Source organism: Schistocerca nitens, chromosome 1 (assembly GCF_023898315.1).
Source record: "Schistocerca nitens isolate TAMUIC-IGC-003100 chromosome 1, iqSchNite1.1, whole genome shotgun sequence".
Taxonomy (NCBI): domain Eukaryota; kingdom Metazoa; phylum Arthropoda; class Insecta; order Orthoptera; family Acrididae; genus Schistocerca; species Schistocerca nitens.
The window spans coordinates 1,080,640,868-1,080,659,488 of record NC_064614.1 but is presented as its reverse complement, the minus strand read 5'-3'; the positions used below and the strand labels follow the sequence as shown (position 1 = coordinate 1,080,659,488).

Sequence of the window (18,621 nt, the reverse complement as noted above, 5' to 3'; positions counted from 1 at the left end):
TTAAATGAAAGTCAAATGCTATCAATTTTTTCAAGTATCCAAGTATAATGATTTATGCTTTATGAGATAGCAGTGGATTTTGGAAATGAAAATACCAGAACACTAACTTACTTTTTAGTTTCAGTCATTAAAGACTCTTGACGATATTCTGAAACAAATGTTAATTGAGGGCAAAAAAGTATTCATTTCTCAGGAATATGTGATATAGACAATTTTGATTTCCACCCTAGTCACCTAGTACTAATCTTTTTAGGCAAATGGATATACATACTACAACCATGAAGTACATTTATATTCTTATAAACACAGTTTGCAGCTAATAATATTTTTCATACACATAAATATACATCAAATTAACATACACTGTATGAATATAACAGAGGGAAACATTCCACGTCGGAAAAATATATCTAAAAACAAAGATGATGTGACTTACCAAACGAAAGTGCTGGCACGTCGATAGACACAAAAACAAACACAAACATACACACAAAATTCAAGCTTTCGCAACCAACGGTTGCTTCGTCAGGAAAGAAGGAAGAAGAGGGAAAGACGAAAGGATGTGGGTTTTAAGGGAGAGGGTAAGGAGTCATTCCAATCCCGGGAGTGGAAAGACTTACCTTAGGGGGAAAAAAGGACAGGTATACACTCGCGCGCACACACACACACACACACACACACATATCCATCCGCACATACACAGACACAAGCAGACATTTGTACATTAGTCTAGTCATTATAAATTAGTCATTATAAATTATATATATGGTAAGCTTAATGAATTAAAATGTCTGACAATTTAAGTGAATGCTGCGCCTATTAATTTCCACAGGAATGATTTAGTCTGCAATATTCCTGTTTCCCTCCCATGCCACGTTCCTTACACACTTTGCAAACTCAGCTTCCTCTTTATGCCATTAACAAAAATAAATTAAGAAGTATAACAACTTGACAATATTTTACCTGAAAACGATGATGTTGTCACGCACCTCTTGTATCGACTTATGCCCAAAGATGTTTGGATAAGATGTTCTGTTGTAAGGCATCTTTGAGCAGTACTCTAGTTCAAGTGCTGCACATCTTCTTGGAGGTGCAGGGGTTGTGGATGGTGGTAATACTGGCAGACTCGCAGTTGTGGGTGTTGTGGTAGATGTCAGTGCTGCAGTACTTTCTGTAAAAAAAAATTACAGTTGCAATGTCTGAATATATATAATATAAATAATTATAGTGCACACTAAACCAAACCAATCCCTCTTAGCACCCAGGCCCTGCCTTATTAACTTATTACGTCTGCCACATCCTACCAGTACTCCCTCACAACACATCACAACAATCAGAACTTAAAAAAAAAAACAGAACATTGTTGTCAATCTGTTGAGCAAAAATCTCAATTTCACAAATGTTTCAGTCCTTTCCAAATATGTCAACTTCAGCACCAAACACAAATTCCGTCATGGTGATCTGGCCAAAGATCTGATCTCCCCCACTAGTGCCCATCCACCCACTAGTTATCTGCTCATATGAATTCCTTAGTATTAATCTGGCCTCACCTTGTTTACCCAGGCCTTCTTCCAAGAACAAAACCCTCTTGGTGGAGGTGAGATAACCCATACATAACCTACAGATTGACCAAAATTTGGTCACATTCCCTGAAGACAAAGGCTCCACCACTGTTGTTACGAACCACATTGATTACCTGACAGAAAGTATCCACCAGTTCTCTACATCTTGTTCTTATAAGCACTACCTCAGTGATCACATTCCAGAAGTCCAGCATTATTTCCAGTAGTTACTCAAACTCCTGGGCTCATCCCAGAACATCTTCCCAGAACCCATCTCTTTTCTCATTCTAACTATTCCCTGCACATTCACCTTGTACTTGCTTAACAAAGTCCACAAATGTATCCTGGTTACTGTGCTCCCAAGGAAAGGGTTTGCATAATCAACCTCAAGTTCTTGCTGTTTTGTTTTATAACAAACAAAAATTGGAACTATCTGTTCAGTGTGGCAAGAAGTATTTGGAAAATCATTTTAATTGTCTTGTTGACCAACACATCCCACCCATCACCCACACCTAAGTTCCCCATATCAAGGCCACAAACCAGTTTCTTCATAATCTCTCAACCATTTGCACCCTATTACCAATTGAATCCCTCTTTATCAAAGTTGATGCCACTTCCTTATACATCAAAATCCCTGATACCCATGGACTTGGTATCATTAAACACTCTCCCACTATCTTACTGACTCCCACCACCACATTCCTACACCTTACCAACTGTAGCCTTACCCATAATTATTTCTTCTTTGGGGAGAAAAAAAATGTCACAGGCGTATATGGCAACCTATTTAGGGGCCACCCAGAGAAAAATTTTCCTGCACCACCAATATGCTAAATTCCTTAACTGGTTCTGGTTCGCTGATGATATTATCATAATCTGAACCTGGATGATATCTTCATGATCTGGCCGACACACACTATCTTCATGGCTCCACAGCCTCAGTACTTTTTCTCCTATTAGCTTAATCTAATCCTACTCAGCCCAGCAACCTTCTCGGATATGGACCTCTCTGATGGCTCCATAAAAACCTCTGTTCATGTCAAGCCCACTAAACACCAACAGTACCTCTAATTTGACAGCTACTATTGCTTCCACACTAAAAAGTATCTTCCATACAGTGTGGTAACCTGTGAATGTTGAATCTACAGTATGAGCAATGTTTTGCCTCATATTCTAAAGTTCTTACTAAGGCTTTCACAGACAGACACAGCTCTCCAAACTAGTCTGCAAAGAGATCTCTTGCCATATTCACGCATGCCCTTTAATGGAAGAAGTTAACCTGGGGTCCAAGCTACCTACCATCAGTCCAGGACACATGGAACATCCCACCAACAATTCTTCCCACCTCTCCCAAAACGGTAATCTGCTGTCCATCCAATCTATGAAATGTCATGGTCCATTCTTGTGACATATCTGTGTGTAAGACCAAGGTGTGAAACTTGCCCTATGCATGCATGCTCAGCACATGCACAATGCAGGTTCTGTCACAGGAATGTCCTATCCTATCAGAGGCAGTGCCACTTGTGAAAACAGTCACGTCATATATCATATCAACTCTGCTGTGATTTATGTTCTTTTGTAGCCACCAGCCAACTATCCACCCAAATGAATGGCCTCTGCTGAGGTCAGAGTTGACCACCTAGTGACAGAACATGCTGCCGAGCACAACTTATTCAATTTCAATAGCTGCTTCATAAGCTGTGTCATCTGGATCCTGTAATCTCATGCTAACTCGAATTTGAGCATGTTCCAGCTTGTTGCACATGATGCTGCACTCATACTTGACCCTATATACATCTTTAGTCAGTGCATTTCTAGCTTTCAATTGTGCATGTGGCATTACAGAAACATTATGACATAGTGGCAAGGTTTGTGTGTTTTTAAGAGGGACAGTGAAACATCAGATAACTAGTTACAAGTTAACCTCAGTTCAACAAGTTCTTTCCATTTTGTTTTTTAACAAACAAGAAGTGAAACTATCTGTTCAGTGTGGTAAGAACTACTTGGAAATCATTTTAATGCTTCAGAGTTCAAAGACATTCTTGAATTTTGTGCTAATGAACTACAAAAATGTCTATTGAGGAGTGATTAATTATGAACTCATAGAGCTCTCTGTTATATTTCTTGGAGAAGATATGAATAAGAATTAAAAATCTGATCTCTTTTTGCAGTGACTCAAGCAAACTGAGTGGCAGGAGCAATTTATTGTCTAAAAATGTTCTGATTATGATCAGAACTAAAACTGTGCATGGGAGATGAAACTGCTTTAAAAGCTGTTTCATAGCTTATCGAAGTAATTTATGTTAAACCATGCCTCTTGTGAAGTGCAGCTGTCAAAGCACCTAATCAGAATCAAATGTTCGTACAATCATCCCCATATTTAGGTAATGTTATGCCAAAAGGCTCAATAATTTTTTTTATCCTCCCCCTCCCCCAACAACAAACTTAGGAAACCTTCCAAAAATATTGTATGGAATTATGGTAACCAACTTTGAGTTCAGAGTATAAAGATTGGTTGCAGCATGTCCAAAATTTGGAAACATAATAGTGTTACTAACCACGCAGACATACACACAAAGTATAACTCAGTAGGGGAAAAAAAGTGCATCAACAAAGAATGTCAGTAGTTCAATGGCTTTCTTCTTGTCATGTTATCTGCAAACACATTTATTGCATCCTCAAAGTCTAGTTTCACAGTCAGACCGTTTTATATTGTTAGTACACCAAGGTGATTCAAATGCTCCTAAGTTTGAGAAGCACACAAGTAGTTCTTAACCATTCCAAAAAACTGAGTATGATCATTCAGCAGAGCAGTTTGTGATATGCTCAAATAAATTTGAAGCACAATTCTGATGTTTGGTGGAATATCAGAGAGATATTTCTCTCTCAGCATTTTATTTAAGACAGGCAAATGAGGACTTCTCATATTTAGCACTCAAAAGGAAGCTTTCGAGATAGACATGTTCTGTTCCGGAAGACTCCTCTGACTGAGTAAACATGCTGCAATTGTTTTGAAGTGTCATAGACTTTATCAGGGTCTATTTCCATTAAATTGGGCAAGAATGAGAACTTTTTACAACACTCTTTGTAGACACCAAGGTGATTATTAGGCTCTCTGGATAGTCTGTACAGTAGAGTAAAGTAATAGGTCTCCAGTATGTCACCACCAGATTTGGAAATGACAGTTTCAATTTCTGATTGAGAATCCCTCACCAAGGAACTTCTTTTGTTTCTTCACAGGTTTTTCTTCACTTTCATTGATTTGTACAAGTTGTATAGTCTCCTGTTTCACTCTCCCCCAACTTTTTGTATACTACAAAAGACACTATCAATCTCATCTATGAAAGTTAGAAGTGAAGTATAAAGTTTCACTACTGCAGGTATGTCAACTTCTTCTGACTGTAGTGTTGTACTCACTATTGAAATGTTCCAAAAATACTCCTCCCATTGTAGCCATGAATTCCATATCTTTAGAGCTAAGCTTTTGCAATATCCCTGTTGGTTCTAATTTAATCATAGCTTTCTTGCTTTCCTCTTCGGTAATGCACCTGAAAGCTTTACTGACTTTGTCTCAGTTAGTATTTATGCTTTTTCAGGCTGCTTCTTGAAATGACCATCTTGTAATGCAGAGAGACTTTAAAGTTTCCACCTTCAAAAATTGACTGTAGAATTTTCCAGAGTTCCATTGATGCCCAAAAAATTGTACATTTTGGTAGCTGGTCAGAAAATGTGGTAGCTATGTTACAGCATGTGGCTGCACTTGGTCCACCAGATTCAGGGAATGAGTGGAACAGGGGATGAAAAATGCCAATGGATTGAAGGACTTGATTTGGGCTTGCAGGACAGAGTAGATTCCCACCATATTTGCAGGAGTAGCATAACTTTGGTCATGACAGTTGATAATATCTAATTCATGGGAGTTGAGAAGCTTAAATACTGCATCGATCGATTCTTTTCCAGTACGCCCAGCATTTCCCATAAACTCTACAAACCATTCTTGTGGTACACCATCTTTATTCACATATCGTGAAATGAAACTTGACTGATCAGTGTGGAACATCAGTGGTAGCATCCATAATAACGGAGAAATATTTTGCATCAACTAACTCCTTTATGATCTCTTTTGTGACAGTCTTCCCCACATTATTTATAATTACTTCATAAGTGCTAATTGCTAAATAATAGGTGTTTCCTTTACCCAGGTTTGCTTACTTAGGTATCTGACCTGCTAATAAGGTATCATATTCAGCTGTCAGATCTAAACACATCATAAAATTACCATCTCTTAAGAAACCAAACTGTTCTTCAACTGCATGAAATGGCAAGCCCCTTGAAGAAAGTTTTTCCACTATAGCCACTACCCTTTTTAGTACATTCCTCCAATACTTAACTTCTCTTGTGACTGAGTAATAAATTGTTTATTGGTTCTACATAGAGTATTTCCGCTTTCTTTGAAACTTACAACACAATCGCGATGTGCACTGGAAATTTTCATATTCAGTTACCCTTTGATTAGCGTGTTTCCAACCACTAAAGCAACTTGTACTGAATTGGGATGAATCCCCAAACAGTTTACATGGTGACAGAAAAGTGACACCTGACTGGGAGAGGAAATCAAATAGTTGTGTTGCACAATGTCTCATTCAACAATTTCCTGTCAAACAAACCCTTGGAAACCGACCTTCATTGCACACTCTGACTTTACGAAATCAAAGTTTCTATTCTGTTTAATTCCATTTTGTACTATTTAATCTAATGTTTTTTCCTGATTTCCCAAAAGAAGGGATCTTCATCAATTGTAAAATCTGATTAAACTTCCTGAGACCTAGCTGCAGTTCACTTGCTGTGAAGTCCTTCGTATGTTGGTTATCAGTTTCAGATTCACTTTTGAATCTTGTCATGATAATGCCACTCCACTGTAAATCATTTATGGATTTCAAGTTCTCAGGAGATGAAGAATTTGCAGCTACAGAATCTAGTTATTTGTTAATGAGAAATGAGTTAACTTTGACATTTGATATAAAACTTCATTTTCCCTCCTCCTCTTTTGTTCAACTAATTTTCTGTAGCCTGTGACACTGAAACATTTTCTACCATCCATATTGACGTTTACTTTATCTCAGAACTTCACCATATTAATAAAACAGTGGGAAATACATACAAACAACAATAAAAGCTCCAATTTGATACCACACTACATCAGAGCTTCTGTTTCTAAATCTGATGGATCTGTGCCTAATCACACAAAAACATTACAAGGCAGTTGCCAATAGCATGATGCACATCTCCATGTGTCTACCTACGATTTCCCTTTCACTAATAAGAATTCTGGCAACCATTGCTGCCCCCCTTTTTCTAATGTACGTAAATTTTTTGCTCAAAATTTTTCTACCCCTAAGAATTTATTGTACTGGGTCAGGGCCCATGTGGCCCATGCATAAATACAGGACTGCTTACAATCACTGAAATGGTATGAAATGACAGGTGCAGAACTGCCTAAAACAGACCTGAATAAATTTAGCAGGCACATTACGTACTTCTGAAAGGCATTACCACTCTTATTGCACTTCGATGATGATGATGATGATGATGATGATGAAGAAGATGAAGACGATGGTGATAACTGTGGTGTCACCGCCAGACACCACACTTGCTAGGTGGTAGCTTAAATCGGCCGTGGTCCATTAGTACATGTCGGACCCGCGTGTCGCCACTGTCAGGATCGCAGACCGAGCGCCACCACAAGGCAGGTCTCGAGAGACTGACTAGCACTCGCCCCAGTTGTACGACGACTTTGCTAGCGACTACACTGACGAAGCCTTTCTCTCATTTGCCGAGAGACAGTTAGAATAGCCTTCAGCTAAGTCCATGGCTACGACCTAGCAAGGCGCCATTTGTAACATTGCATGTATCTTAAGAGTCTCACTTGTATAGTCAAGAGCGATGTACCACAAGGATGGATTAAAGTTAAGTATTCAAGGAGCTATGTACTTTTCTTTATAGCATTCATTACGTCTCCTGTTTCAGACTTCACGCCATCCTTCGTGCGCTTATAGCGTGCATTTCGGCCCCCCTCAAAACACTGTGTCGGCACCAATTTTCGACACAACAATAACAATATGCTTATCAAATTCAAAATGGTAACAACCTCAGACAGGGAAAATTTGCACATGGAAAAGATATGTCTCTTCCTACCTGGAAATTTTTGCCAAATTATAAAAGGTTCAATGTACTTTCAGTTCCATATTAAGCTTTCACTTTGATTCTCTTTTTGTTTTTTAGTTGTATCTTCTTCCCAAATAAAACAATAGACACTTCCATATCAATTAAAAGTGGAGATGCAAGTCTCTCGTCTGCAACTAGACACGTGCCCATATTTTCTTTTTATAAGTAAAGTTGACAGTTAGTTGGTGAGTACTGGTTAATGACACAGCTGGAAAAGCTGTTAAGTTAACAAAACTTTTATGGGCTGCTAACTATAAATGAAAAACAAAAGAATTGGGTTTGGCAGTGTGTCAAATATCACTGAAGGTTACACCCTGACTGAAAATATGAAACACTGAAAAGAAACAGTCTTTAGTAGATTCAAAACACAGAAATTACATCTAAACAAATATAAATAAATAAAAATTATGGTTAAATAAAATTTATTTTATATCTTATTAATTTTGTGTTTCATTCATTGTGTGTTCCAAGAGCATACTTAGTACCCAACTTTATTTTCAAGTTGGCATGGGTTAATGTTATCCAAATGTGATAAAATTTCATTTCTAAATATTTCTGACCAAATGGAAAAAATATCAACAATGTAGGAAAATACGGATTGCTACTTACAGTAAAGATGACACATTAAGTTGCAGACAGGCACAATTAAAAGACATTTATATAAAGCTTTCAGCTGCAGCCTCCATCAGTCAAAGAGAGACACACACAATTCATACACACAAGCAAGCACACCTGATGCACACGACTGCCGACTCCAGCATCTCGGGCCGGAATGCAGCTATCCTGTGGGATGCAAACAGCAATCTGGAGACGACAAGGAAGGGAAGGGATAGTAGCGTATTGGTGGGGAGAGAGGTTTGAGGCCAGGTTAGTTATGGGAGAGGACAAAGTGTTGTAAGGTTAATTCCCATCTGAACATCTGCTGGTGGAGGGAAGGATCCTTCAAATCAAGTGTGTTATGATCAGCTGCATATTTTGCCACAGACTAGTCAACTTTGTTCTTGGCCACAGTTTGGCAATGGCCATTCATCCAGGTGGACTGCTGATGTTTATCATACCAATATAAAAACCTCTGGAATGATTGCACCTGGTAACACATATTTCAAATAATAAATTTTACAGACCACTAATGATAAATGAAGTTTGTCTCCCTCTTTAAAATGTATCACATACCTTCCTTGTCAAAACGTATAAAAATATAGAGAGAAAGAAACAAATAATATATTACCTTTAACTTCCAGGCTGCCTGGGTCAATTGTGTAGTTGGAGAAGTATAGTGATTCAGGATTGACAACACCTTGCTTAAGGGCTTCCACCACCAACGGTACATCGATATTCATCCAGTATGGATCAAAATGAAGGTTAAAATGAACCACCAAATCCTTTGACTCCATCCTATATAGAAATGAAAAAGTTTCATATAATAATATATTTATACTCTCCAAATGGATATTCTGTAAAACCTTAACAATCAAATGCAACATCTAATGTGCTGAGGCTGAAACCATGGCCAAAGTTAATCACAAGTAGTAAGTGGAGGAAAACACACTCAAGGAAGAATCTTTCAATGTAATGATCAAATGATTGATGAGGTCATTATGGGCAATCATTTTAAAATGTACTTAGCTTTATAAGTTATTAAATAAGTCAGGCTTTCATGGCTGACAAATGAATTGGTATCCACATTATAATTTTTTGGTGGTATATGTATATCAGATTGCCAGCTTATTCATGTGTAAGGTTCAGCAATGATATACGTGATTTGTGGTCTCTAGAGAAAAATCTTGCTAAAGACGATCATGTCATAATACCTGGGGGGTTCAGAAAACAGTCTTGCCTACATTTTTAACTGTTCAATTGAAGGTGACTTTCATCACATTGCTAAGAATTTTCCTGACAGTAGTGTAAGCTGGATATAATTTTGGCATTACTATGTACTGTGGTCACCATGCTGTCAGCAGTGGCTGACAACCAAATACAACAGTTGAGGTACAAACTTGTTTGCTGCTGCCATCTAATACCATGACAAAACATGAATATCTTTCTTGTAAAACCATGACCAACTTTGAAACATATCTGCAATTGCTTGTCCAACATGCTGGGCATTTCTTTGGAATGACTCTCTAGCCTTTAACTTGATCACAACGCAAAATTACTTAAATTCAATTAAACAATGGAAACTCCAAGTTGGAATAACAACACTCTATAGACTACTACTCACTGTAAAGATGACCCATTGAGTGCAGACAGGCACAACAAAAAGACATTACAATTGTGTCTATTGGCCAAAGCCTTCCTCAGCAAAGGAAACATAAACACATTCACACAAGTAACCACACCGCATGCAAACTCGACTGCCACCTGTGGCAGCCCTGACTGATCGGAGCTGCTGGTGGTGGTGACTGAGTGTTCGTGAGGTGTGCTTGCTTGTGTGAATGTTTTCTTTGCTGAGGAAGACTTTGGCCAATAGCTGCATATGTAACTGTCTTTTCATTGTGCCTGTCTGCACTCAATGTGTCATCTCTACAGTGAGTAGCCACCTATGCTATTCCTTATATTGTCATTAAAATTCAATCACACAAGCTGTGCTCTTTTTTGCAATCTTTGCATTTCTAAAATGTTGAACTCTCTAGAACGAAGCTCAAAAGGCATAATGTCATTACAGGTGTTAATTCTTCATTTTCCATTAGTGTATAAAACAACAATGTGGTAATAAATGATAGCAGAGAACTAGTGTGAAGTGCAAAGGTACACCCTCATGACACCAGAAACAATGACTAATTACAAATAATACAATGGACTCATTTATTCATTTATCATTTTCCACTGATCACATGAAAAAAAGAGAACTTTGAGGAATACTGAACATGTCAATATATCCGTTAACCAAACTAAAGCGACTTGTGGAATAAATGTACTGGGAAATAAAAGTAAGAAGTGCAAGAGGCTTCAATAGGCTGTGCGAGATGTGAAGTTACTTTACACAATATTCTTACTGCTTCTTTCCAAAGACTGAGTTGATGTAACCCTCCACACTAGCTTGTTCTGTGCAAGCCTCTTCATCTCTGCATAAGTAGGGAAGTCCTCATTGGCTTTAAATCGGGGGCATGACGAAAATGCGCCATTAACATCCCCATTAAGTTCTGAAGACTAAATTATTCGTGTTCTTTAGAGTGACATTGACGCTCTGACAGCAGAACTGACGTTGCCAAAGCAAGAAAATATTGCATTGGAACGTGAAAAACGTAGTGTAAGTGTAAAAACTCTAATATTAAATGGACCTACATCGGAAAATACGGTGAGTGATACAGCTGACATACGGCGAAAAAATTCAGCCGCCATTGCGAAAGAAAAAGAAACTGAAAATACGGAAGAACTAAACAAATATAAGTGGACCATTGTTACGCAGAAAAAGGACAAAAAGATATGTTATAGTAAGATAGAAAGTGAATTCTTTGTTGTAAGTGACTCATTGTTGAAAAACATGGCGTTCCAAACTCCGAAATCGACGTTCGACCAGGAATCATGACACATATATTGCATAAATATCTAAACAATGTCTTAAATTCCAGAGAGAGCGCAGCAGATACGCGTAACAGCAATCCATAACGTCTTTTTATCCATGTGGGAACAAATTCCCTTCGAAACAACAGCGAGGAAGAAATTTTAAACCACACAAGGAAACTTATTCCAACTGCCAGAAACCTCTACACGAATTCCAGAATAGTGGCTCCGAGCACTATGGGACTTAACTTCTGAGATCATCAGTCCCCTAGAACTTAGAACTACTTAAACCTAACTAGGGACATCACACGCATCCATGCCCGAGGCAGGATTCGAACCTGCGACCGTAGCGGTCGCGCGGTTCCAGACTGTAGCGCCTAGAACCGCTCGGCCACTTCGGCCGGCTCCAGAATAGAAATCAGTGGCATTGTGTACAGGAGATCGGTGAGTGACAGCTGTGTGCAGAGAATAAACGGCTCCATTAAAGAACAGTGCAATAAACTGGAAGTTAGGACCCAACAAATTTCTAAGTGCAAAGTGTCTTGCCAAAGATGGTCTACATGTGAAAAGGTTGGGCTCAAAAATATTCAGTAAGATGTTCATAGATACCTGCCAGGTTATAAAAAATAAGGGAAACAAAGTACTGATGGGGGTAAAAAAAATTGTGTAGAATTAAGAAAGTCAAAATCAAATCATTATCTGGCAAAACCTGTGCTGAAGCCTATAAGTAATAGTAAATGCAGATATGTTAGGCACTGGACTATATTTGTTTTAAAGACTGATGCTTCAAACAATAAAAGCTCCAAAACAGACGAACTGGAAATCATTCTGTCAGAATGTGCAAATACTAGAGTTGTTTGTCTAAATGAGCACTAGTTTACTAAGGACTCAATTAAAATTAAACAAAACAGTGAACTTCAGTTCAGCAAATAGCTTTTTCAGAAGAAACAAGTCACATGGAGGATCATATATACCTTCACATAGTGGTATAAATTATGATACCAGAAATTGTTTTAATTATTGAAATGAAAAATATCTGTTTGAGAGCTGTTGTGTAGAAATAATAAACTCACTAGTAAATGTTATAGTAATCTCAGTATACAGAATCCTAGGGAGGTCAACAACAGAACTATTCTTATTTGAGCTTCAAATTATGGTAGAAGATCTTTGTAGAGAAAAAATGTAATAGCTGCTGATTTTAATAATGATACCAAGTGTGATAGTAGTTACATTTCAAGATTCACTGACTTAGTAAAGAAATATGGTTTCAAATTCAACTACTTTGAATCTACCAGGGGCAATGGCCAATCAGCAACCTCTATTGACAATGTTCCAACTAAGGATGTTCATAAATTTTGTATATATCTAGGTATACCACATCATTGTTCATTGAACTGCTACAGGGAGGCAGAAACATTTCAAGTATAAGAATCCATATGAGAAGGAACTTTAGCAAAGAAAACTTGCAAATATTTAGTAATAAGCTAAAAGAGAAAAAATGGCCTTTTGATCATTCTAACTCAAGTGATGAAAATTTGAGAAATTCCTAAGTAGTTTTCTCGGTGTCTTTAATTATTTCCACATGGACTCTGCAGCAATAAAATGACAAATGAAAGTGGATTACCCAGGCCATAAAAATTTCCAGTGTAAGGTAAAGGCAAATGCACAGAGAATTAAAATATAATAAAGATATTGATTTCATTGAATATGTTACAGTCTATAAAACCATATTTAAAAAGAGTTGCCTAGGTAGCAAAACAATTGGCAAATAACAGCCTAATTTTAAATCATAAAAATAAAACAAAGGCTGTGTGATCAGTCATTAAATATGAGTTAGATGTTAAAGCCTGTAACCAAGAAATTTCAAAAATTGTAAAGTAAATACCATTGTAAATCCAACTCACATACCAGAGTGCTTTAATGACTTCTTTGTAAATGTCGCAAATTCTGATGTCAGTCCCTTTGCTCCAAATGAAAACTCGGAAAACTGTACTAAATTTTTAAAAGTTTCTGTGAAGGATGTAGAAAATACAATCCTAGCATTAAAAAACAAAAATCTGCAAGCTAAGATGGAATAAGCACCAAAGTTATTTAAGCAGTACACAACAAAATTCCAGTGCCCCTAGCTCAAATAATAAATCGATGTTTTGAAGATGGCTGTGTCCCAGAGGTACTGAAATATGCTGAAGTCAAACCACTCTTCAAGAAGGGATCAAGAGAGACCATCATCTTATCTCAATTCTACCAGTCATATCTAACATATCTGAAAATCTTGTTGTTGCTCAAATCTAAAATTTCATTACAAAATATTCTATTACGCTAAATAATCAATTTGGTTTTTGACAAGGGAAAAACACCATAGGTGCTGTGAACAGTTCTTTGAGAATCTAAGTACATCATTAGACAGGAGCAATAAGGTGACAGGAATTTTCTACGACCTCACAAAGGCATTTGCTTCTGTAAACCACGCATTGCTTACTTACAAGCTTGAAAAGTATGGCATCAGCGTCAGTGCCCTACAGTGGAGTAAATTCTACTTATCAAACGGAAAGCATGGAGTTAGCATCTCTTTAAATGGTGCAGATTATTTTTCTGACTGAAAAAAAATCTCAGAGAGTTGCACAAGGCTCTATATTAGACTCACAAGGGGAGGCCGCCAATTGTGAAATTCAGATTCGATTCATACTGCGCATAATAAAAGCTCATGGCCAGAGGTGTAATGTGGCATAGCACCAGGATGCACTTCTCAGCCGTTGTCGAGAAAATCGACAGTTAAAAGAAATCGTTGCGGTGAAATACTCTCTACGATTAATGATTTTCAACAGCGTCGTGGCGCAGCGGTAAGCGCTGGAGTTCGCAATCCGAAGGTCGCCGGATCGAATCTCGCGCCATGCAATTTTTTTTATTATTATTTTTTTGTAATTCAAATATGCACGTCCGCATGTATCCCGTGCCACCCAACGTGCTCTAGAAGGTGTAAGTCAACTACCCTGGCCAGCAAGATCCCCGGATCTGTCCCCCATTGAGCATGTTTGGGACTGGATGAAGCGTCGTCTCACGCGGCCTGCACGCCCAGCACGAACGCTGGTCCAACTGAGGCGCCAGGTGGAAATGGCATGGCAAGCCGTTCCACAGGACTACATCCAGCATCTCTACGATCGTCTCCATGGGAGAATAGCAGCCTGCATTGCTGCGAAAGGTGGATATACACTGTACTAGTGCCGACATTGTGCATGCTCTGTTGCCTGTGTCTATGTGCCTGTGGTTCTGTCAGTGTGATCATGTGATGTATCTGACCCCAGGAATGTGTCAATAAAGTTTCCCCTTCCTGGGACAATGAATTCACGGTGTTCTTATTTCAATTTCCAGGAGTGTATTTCATACCTGCCACAGCAATTAGTGTTCGTGGGGTCTCTATTCTAATTCGAACGTTTGACTTACGCTATACGTATTCGTTTCGGAATATCGTTTCTACGTCTTCCGTTAACTATACGTGGTTAACATTACGAAGACAATTAATAACATTTGTGAAATACAACTTTGTTTGCGGAAAACGTAATGATGTTCGAAGTCGCCAGTTTTTCACGACAAACGACTTTCAAAAAACAACTTATTATAGGCATAATTGTTGCAACTGATTGCCGGGAATTTTCCGAACCCGAGCGCTTACCGCTGCACGACGACGCTGTAGAAAATTACCAATCGTAGAGAGTATTTCACCGCAACGGTTTCTTTTAACTGTCGATTTTCTCGACAACGGCTGAGAAGTGCATCTTGGTGCTTTGCCACGTTACATCTCTGGCCATGAGCTTTTATTTTGCGCAGTATGAATCGAATCTGAATTTCACAATTGGCGGCCTCCCCTTGTCAGTCATATTTCTCTCCTATATTAATGACTAACCATTAAATATTAACCCCACATCAGTTCTGTTCACAGATGGTACTTCTATCTTAGTTAAAAATGAGGATTCAGAAAAAATTCCCAAATCTGTGGTCAGTACACTCAGTATCTTAGAAAGTTGGAAATGGAAATGAAGTCCCATGCTTCTTGATAGAGTGTAGGGGAACGATGCAGGAGACCCGCACTGCCATACTAGGCTAGGTCCTAATGGAGGTGGTTTGTCATTGCCTTCCTCAGACCATAATGGGGATGAATGACGATGATGAAGATGACACAACACCCAGTCATCTTGAGCTAGGTGAAACTCTCTGACGCCGCTGGGAATCGAACCTGGGACCCCGTGCTCAGGAAGTGAGAACACTACTGTGAGACCATGAGCTGTGGACTTAGAAACTTGGTTTCAGCTAAATGGGTTGAGTCTAAACGTGTCTAAGACTCGGATAGTGCAATTCAAAACCAAACAGTCAAAATGTGAGCAGATTAAGATTGTTCATAACAAACAAGATCTAGAAGAGATGACTCAGTCAAATTCTTAGGTTTACGCCTACAAAAAATTTAACAAACCTAAATTCGTTGATTGCTGTTGACTATATTAAGAACAATCTTTTGAAAGATGTACTGATGTGTTAGTATGGTTCAGAACATGAAAATCTCTTTAAGAGAAACTGACGTGTAAGTTAGGTGCTGAAACTGAAAATACTGAACATGACAATCATTGGAGAAAGTGTCATCTACTACTGAGACTTAAAGTTTTGGATTCAGTGTAACTGAAAAATTTTAAAACATTTATGGAAACAAGTAGAAAAAATAATTAGAAACTATAAATACTTATGGCAAAAAGAAACTATAGACACTGGCTGCAAACGAGCATTGGTTTAAATCGATGGGGAAAGTTGAAAATTTGTGCCTGGACAGGGATTCGAAACCAGATCCTCCGCTTATTAGGCAGATACATTCACATCTGTGTCATCCAGACACAGTGGTCATTGGATCTGCACAGACTACACTAGCGTGCCTCCTGTCAGACACAAATTCTTTACTCACTACTAATGCAGTTCCCTTGCCCAACACCCTCATTACTCGTGGCTTTTCGCCGATTCCCGTAAGAGTTCGAGGCTGGCGTGCATCGCCACTGAAGAGGTCACTGGCCGTTCCCGCCTTAATTATGTATATATCTATGTGTTGTAAGTTCCCTCGGACCACACACACACACACACACACACACACACACACACACACACACACACACACACACACACACACATATATATATATATATATATATATATATATATATATATATATATATATATATATATATATATATCAGACAGGATGCTTACGTACGTGTCACCTGTCAGACTCATAAATAAGTGGCTGACTAGATTACAATAGCTTCCTTAAGTGGGCACAAAGTACTACTCCCCATCCCTCCATCCACCCATCCCTTTGGTATTGCGAGGGTCAAAGGAGACAGAAGCGTGGGGAGAAGAGGGAGCTTCAGTCGAAGTTCGAAAGAACAGTGGAAATGAGAATGTTACACTGAAGAACCAAAGAAACTGGTACACCTGCCTAATATTGCGTAGGGCCCCTGCGAGTATGCCGAAGCGCCACAACACGACTTGGCATGGACTGGACTAATGTCTGAAGTCGTGCTGTAGGGAATTGACACCATGAATCCTGAAGGGCTGTCCATAAATTTGTAAGAATACGAGGGGTGGAGATCTCTTCTGGACAGCACGTTGCAGGGCATCCCAGATGTGCTCCATAATGTTCATATCTGGGGAGTTGGGTGGGCAGCGGAAGTGTTTAAACTCAGCAGAATGTTCCTGAAACCACCCTGTAGCAATTCTGTACGTTTGGGGTGTCGTATTGTCCTGCTGGAATTGCCCAAGTCCGTCGGAATGCAAAAAGGACGTGAATAGACGCAGGTGATCAGACAGGATGCTTATGTACCTGTCGCCTGCCAGTGCTTATCTAGACGCATCAGAGGTCCCGTATTACTCGTATTGTCCTGCTGGAATTGCCCAAGTCCGTCGGAATGCAATGTCGGTGTTAACGGGCCTAGGCGAGGCGTAAAGATTTGTGTCGTGCAATCATCAAGGATACACGAGTGGGCCCTCGGCTGCGGAAGCCCATATCGATGATGTTTCGCTGAATGGTTCGGACGCTGACACTTGTTGATGGCCCAGCATTGAAATCTGCAGCATTTTGCGGAAGGGTTGCACACCCGTCACGGTGAACGAATCTCTTCACTCGTCGTTGGTCCCCTTCTTGCAGGATCCTTTTCCGACCGCAGCGATGTCGGAGATTTGATGTTTTACCGGATTCCTGACATTCACAGTACACGAGTGAAATGGTCGTACGGGAAAATCCCCACTCCATCGCTTCCTCGGAGGTGCTTTGTCCTATCGCTCGTGCGCCGACTATAACACCCCGTTCAAACTCAGTCTTGATTACCTGCGATCTAACAACTCCGCCAGCCACTTGCTGTCTTCTACAAGCGTTGCCGACCGCAGAGCCGGTAGTCTGCATGTGTACATATCTCTGTGTTTGAATACGCATGCCTATACTAGTTTCTTTGGCGCTTCAGTGCATTTTCAAAATTTTAAAATGTAAGGTGACTGACCTGATTACAATAGTTTCTTAGGGTGGTCATGAAGTACACCCCTCCTCCCCCTTTGGTATGGCGATGGCTAAAGGATGGGAAGATGAGGGAGCTTTGGAGGGGGCAAAGACTCGTGCTTCAGTTCCAGTTCGAAAGAACAGTAGAAATGGGAATGTTAAATCTCACACTTCCCTTGGAAATCCAACCAGTCGGCGGTGCAAGCGTGCAGAGGAGAGCGGAGGTAGCGTACTGACCCGTCGAAGGCGAGCACCTCGGTGCCCAGGAAGGCGGAGTGGAGCGGGCTGCGGCGCAGCGCCATGTTGAGCGACTCGCGGTAGGAGCGCGCGCGCACCCGGAACGCCTCGCTCGCCGGGTCGGCCAGCGGCGGCTGGAAGGCGTCGCCGCGCGCCACCCGCATCGAGCAGACGAACACCTGCTCCGCGGGGCCCTCCGACGCCAGCAGCGTGTCTGCAACACACGCACACACAGCGTCAGCTCTCCAGTGCTGTCCGCTCTCCTTGACAGGCTGCTGCACTGCTGTAAACATCGTACGCACACGGTAGCTCGGCGCTTGGCTTGGGGAATCCTGGGAGTGAATGTGTCGCGCTCTACCATCAGCTTCCCACATACTGATTCTTCACTCTAGACCAGTGGTTCCCATCCTGGGCTAATTACTCCCTGAGGGGTAAAGTAATTTTTTTTAGGGGGTGGGGTGGGGGGTGCGGGCGGGGGGGGGGGGGGGTAAGAAGATTCGACTGTGTTTCTATCGCAAAACTAAATTCTTTTTGAGACACAAAAGAATTAAAGACACAAGCTGTTAA

General features: G+C 40.0%; 1 protein-coding gene across 1 annotated transcript in view; it reads right to left on the bottom strand.

Moving 5' to 3' along the window:
- Positions 1–18,621, bottom strand: part of LOC126198352 (atrial natriuretic peptide-converting enzyme-like) — a 280,495-nt gene that overhangs the window by 58,168 nt on the left and 203,706 nt on the right. Inside the window, exons 3-5 of the mRNA XM_049934714.1 lie at positions 18,055–18,268; positions 9,016–9,182; positions 964–1,171 (exon numbers count right to left, since the gene is read on the bottom strand). Of these exons, the coding sequence (XP_049790671.1) occupies positions 964–1,171; positions 9,016–9,182; positions 18,055–18,268 (589 nt within the window). The remainder of the gene's footprint in view (positions 1–963; positions 1,172–9,015; positions 9,183–18,054; positions 18,269–18,621) is intronic.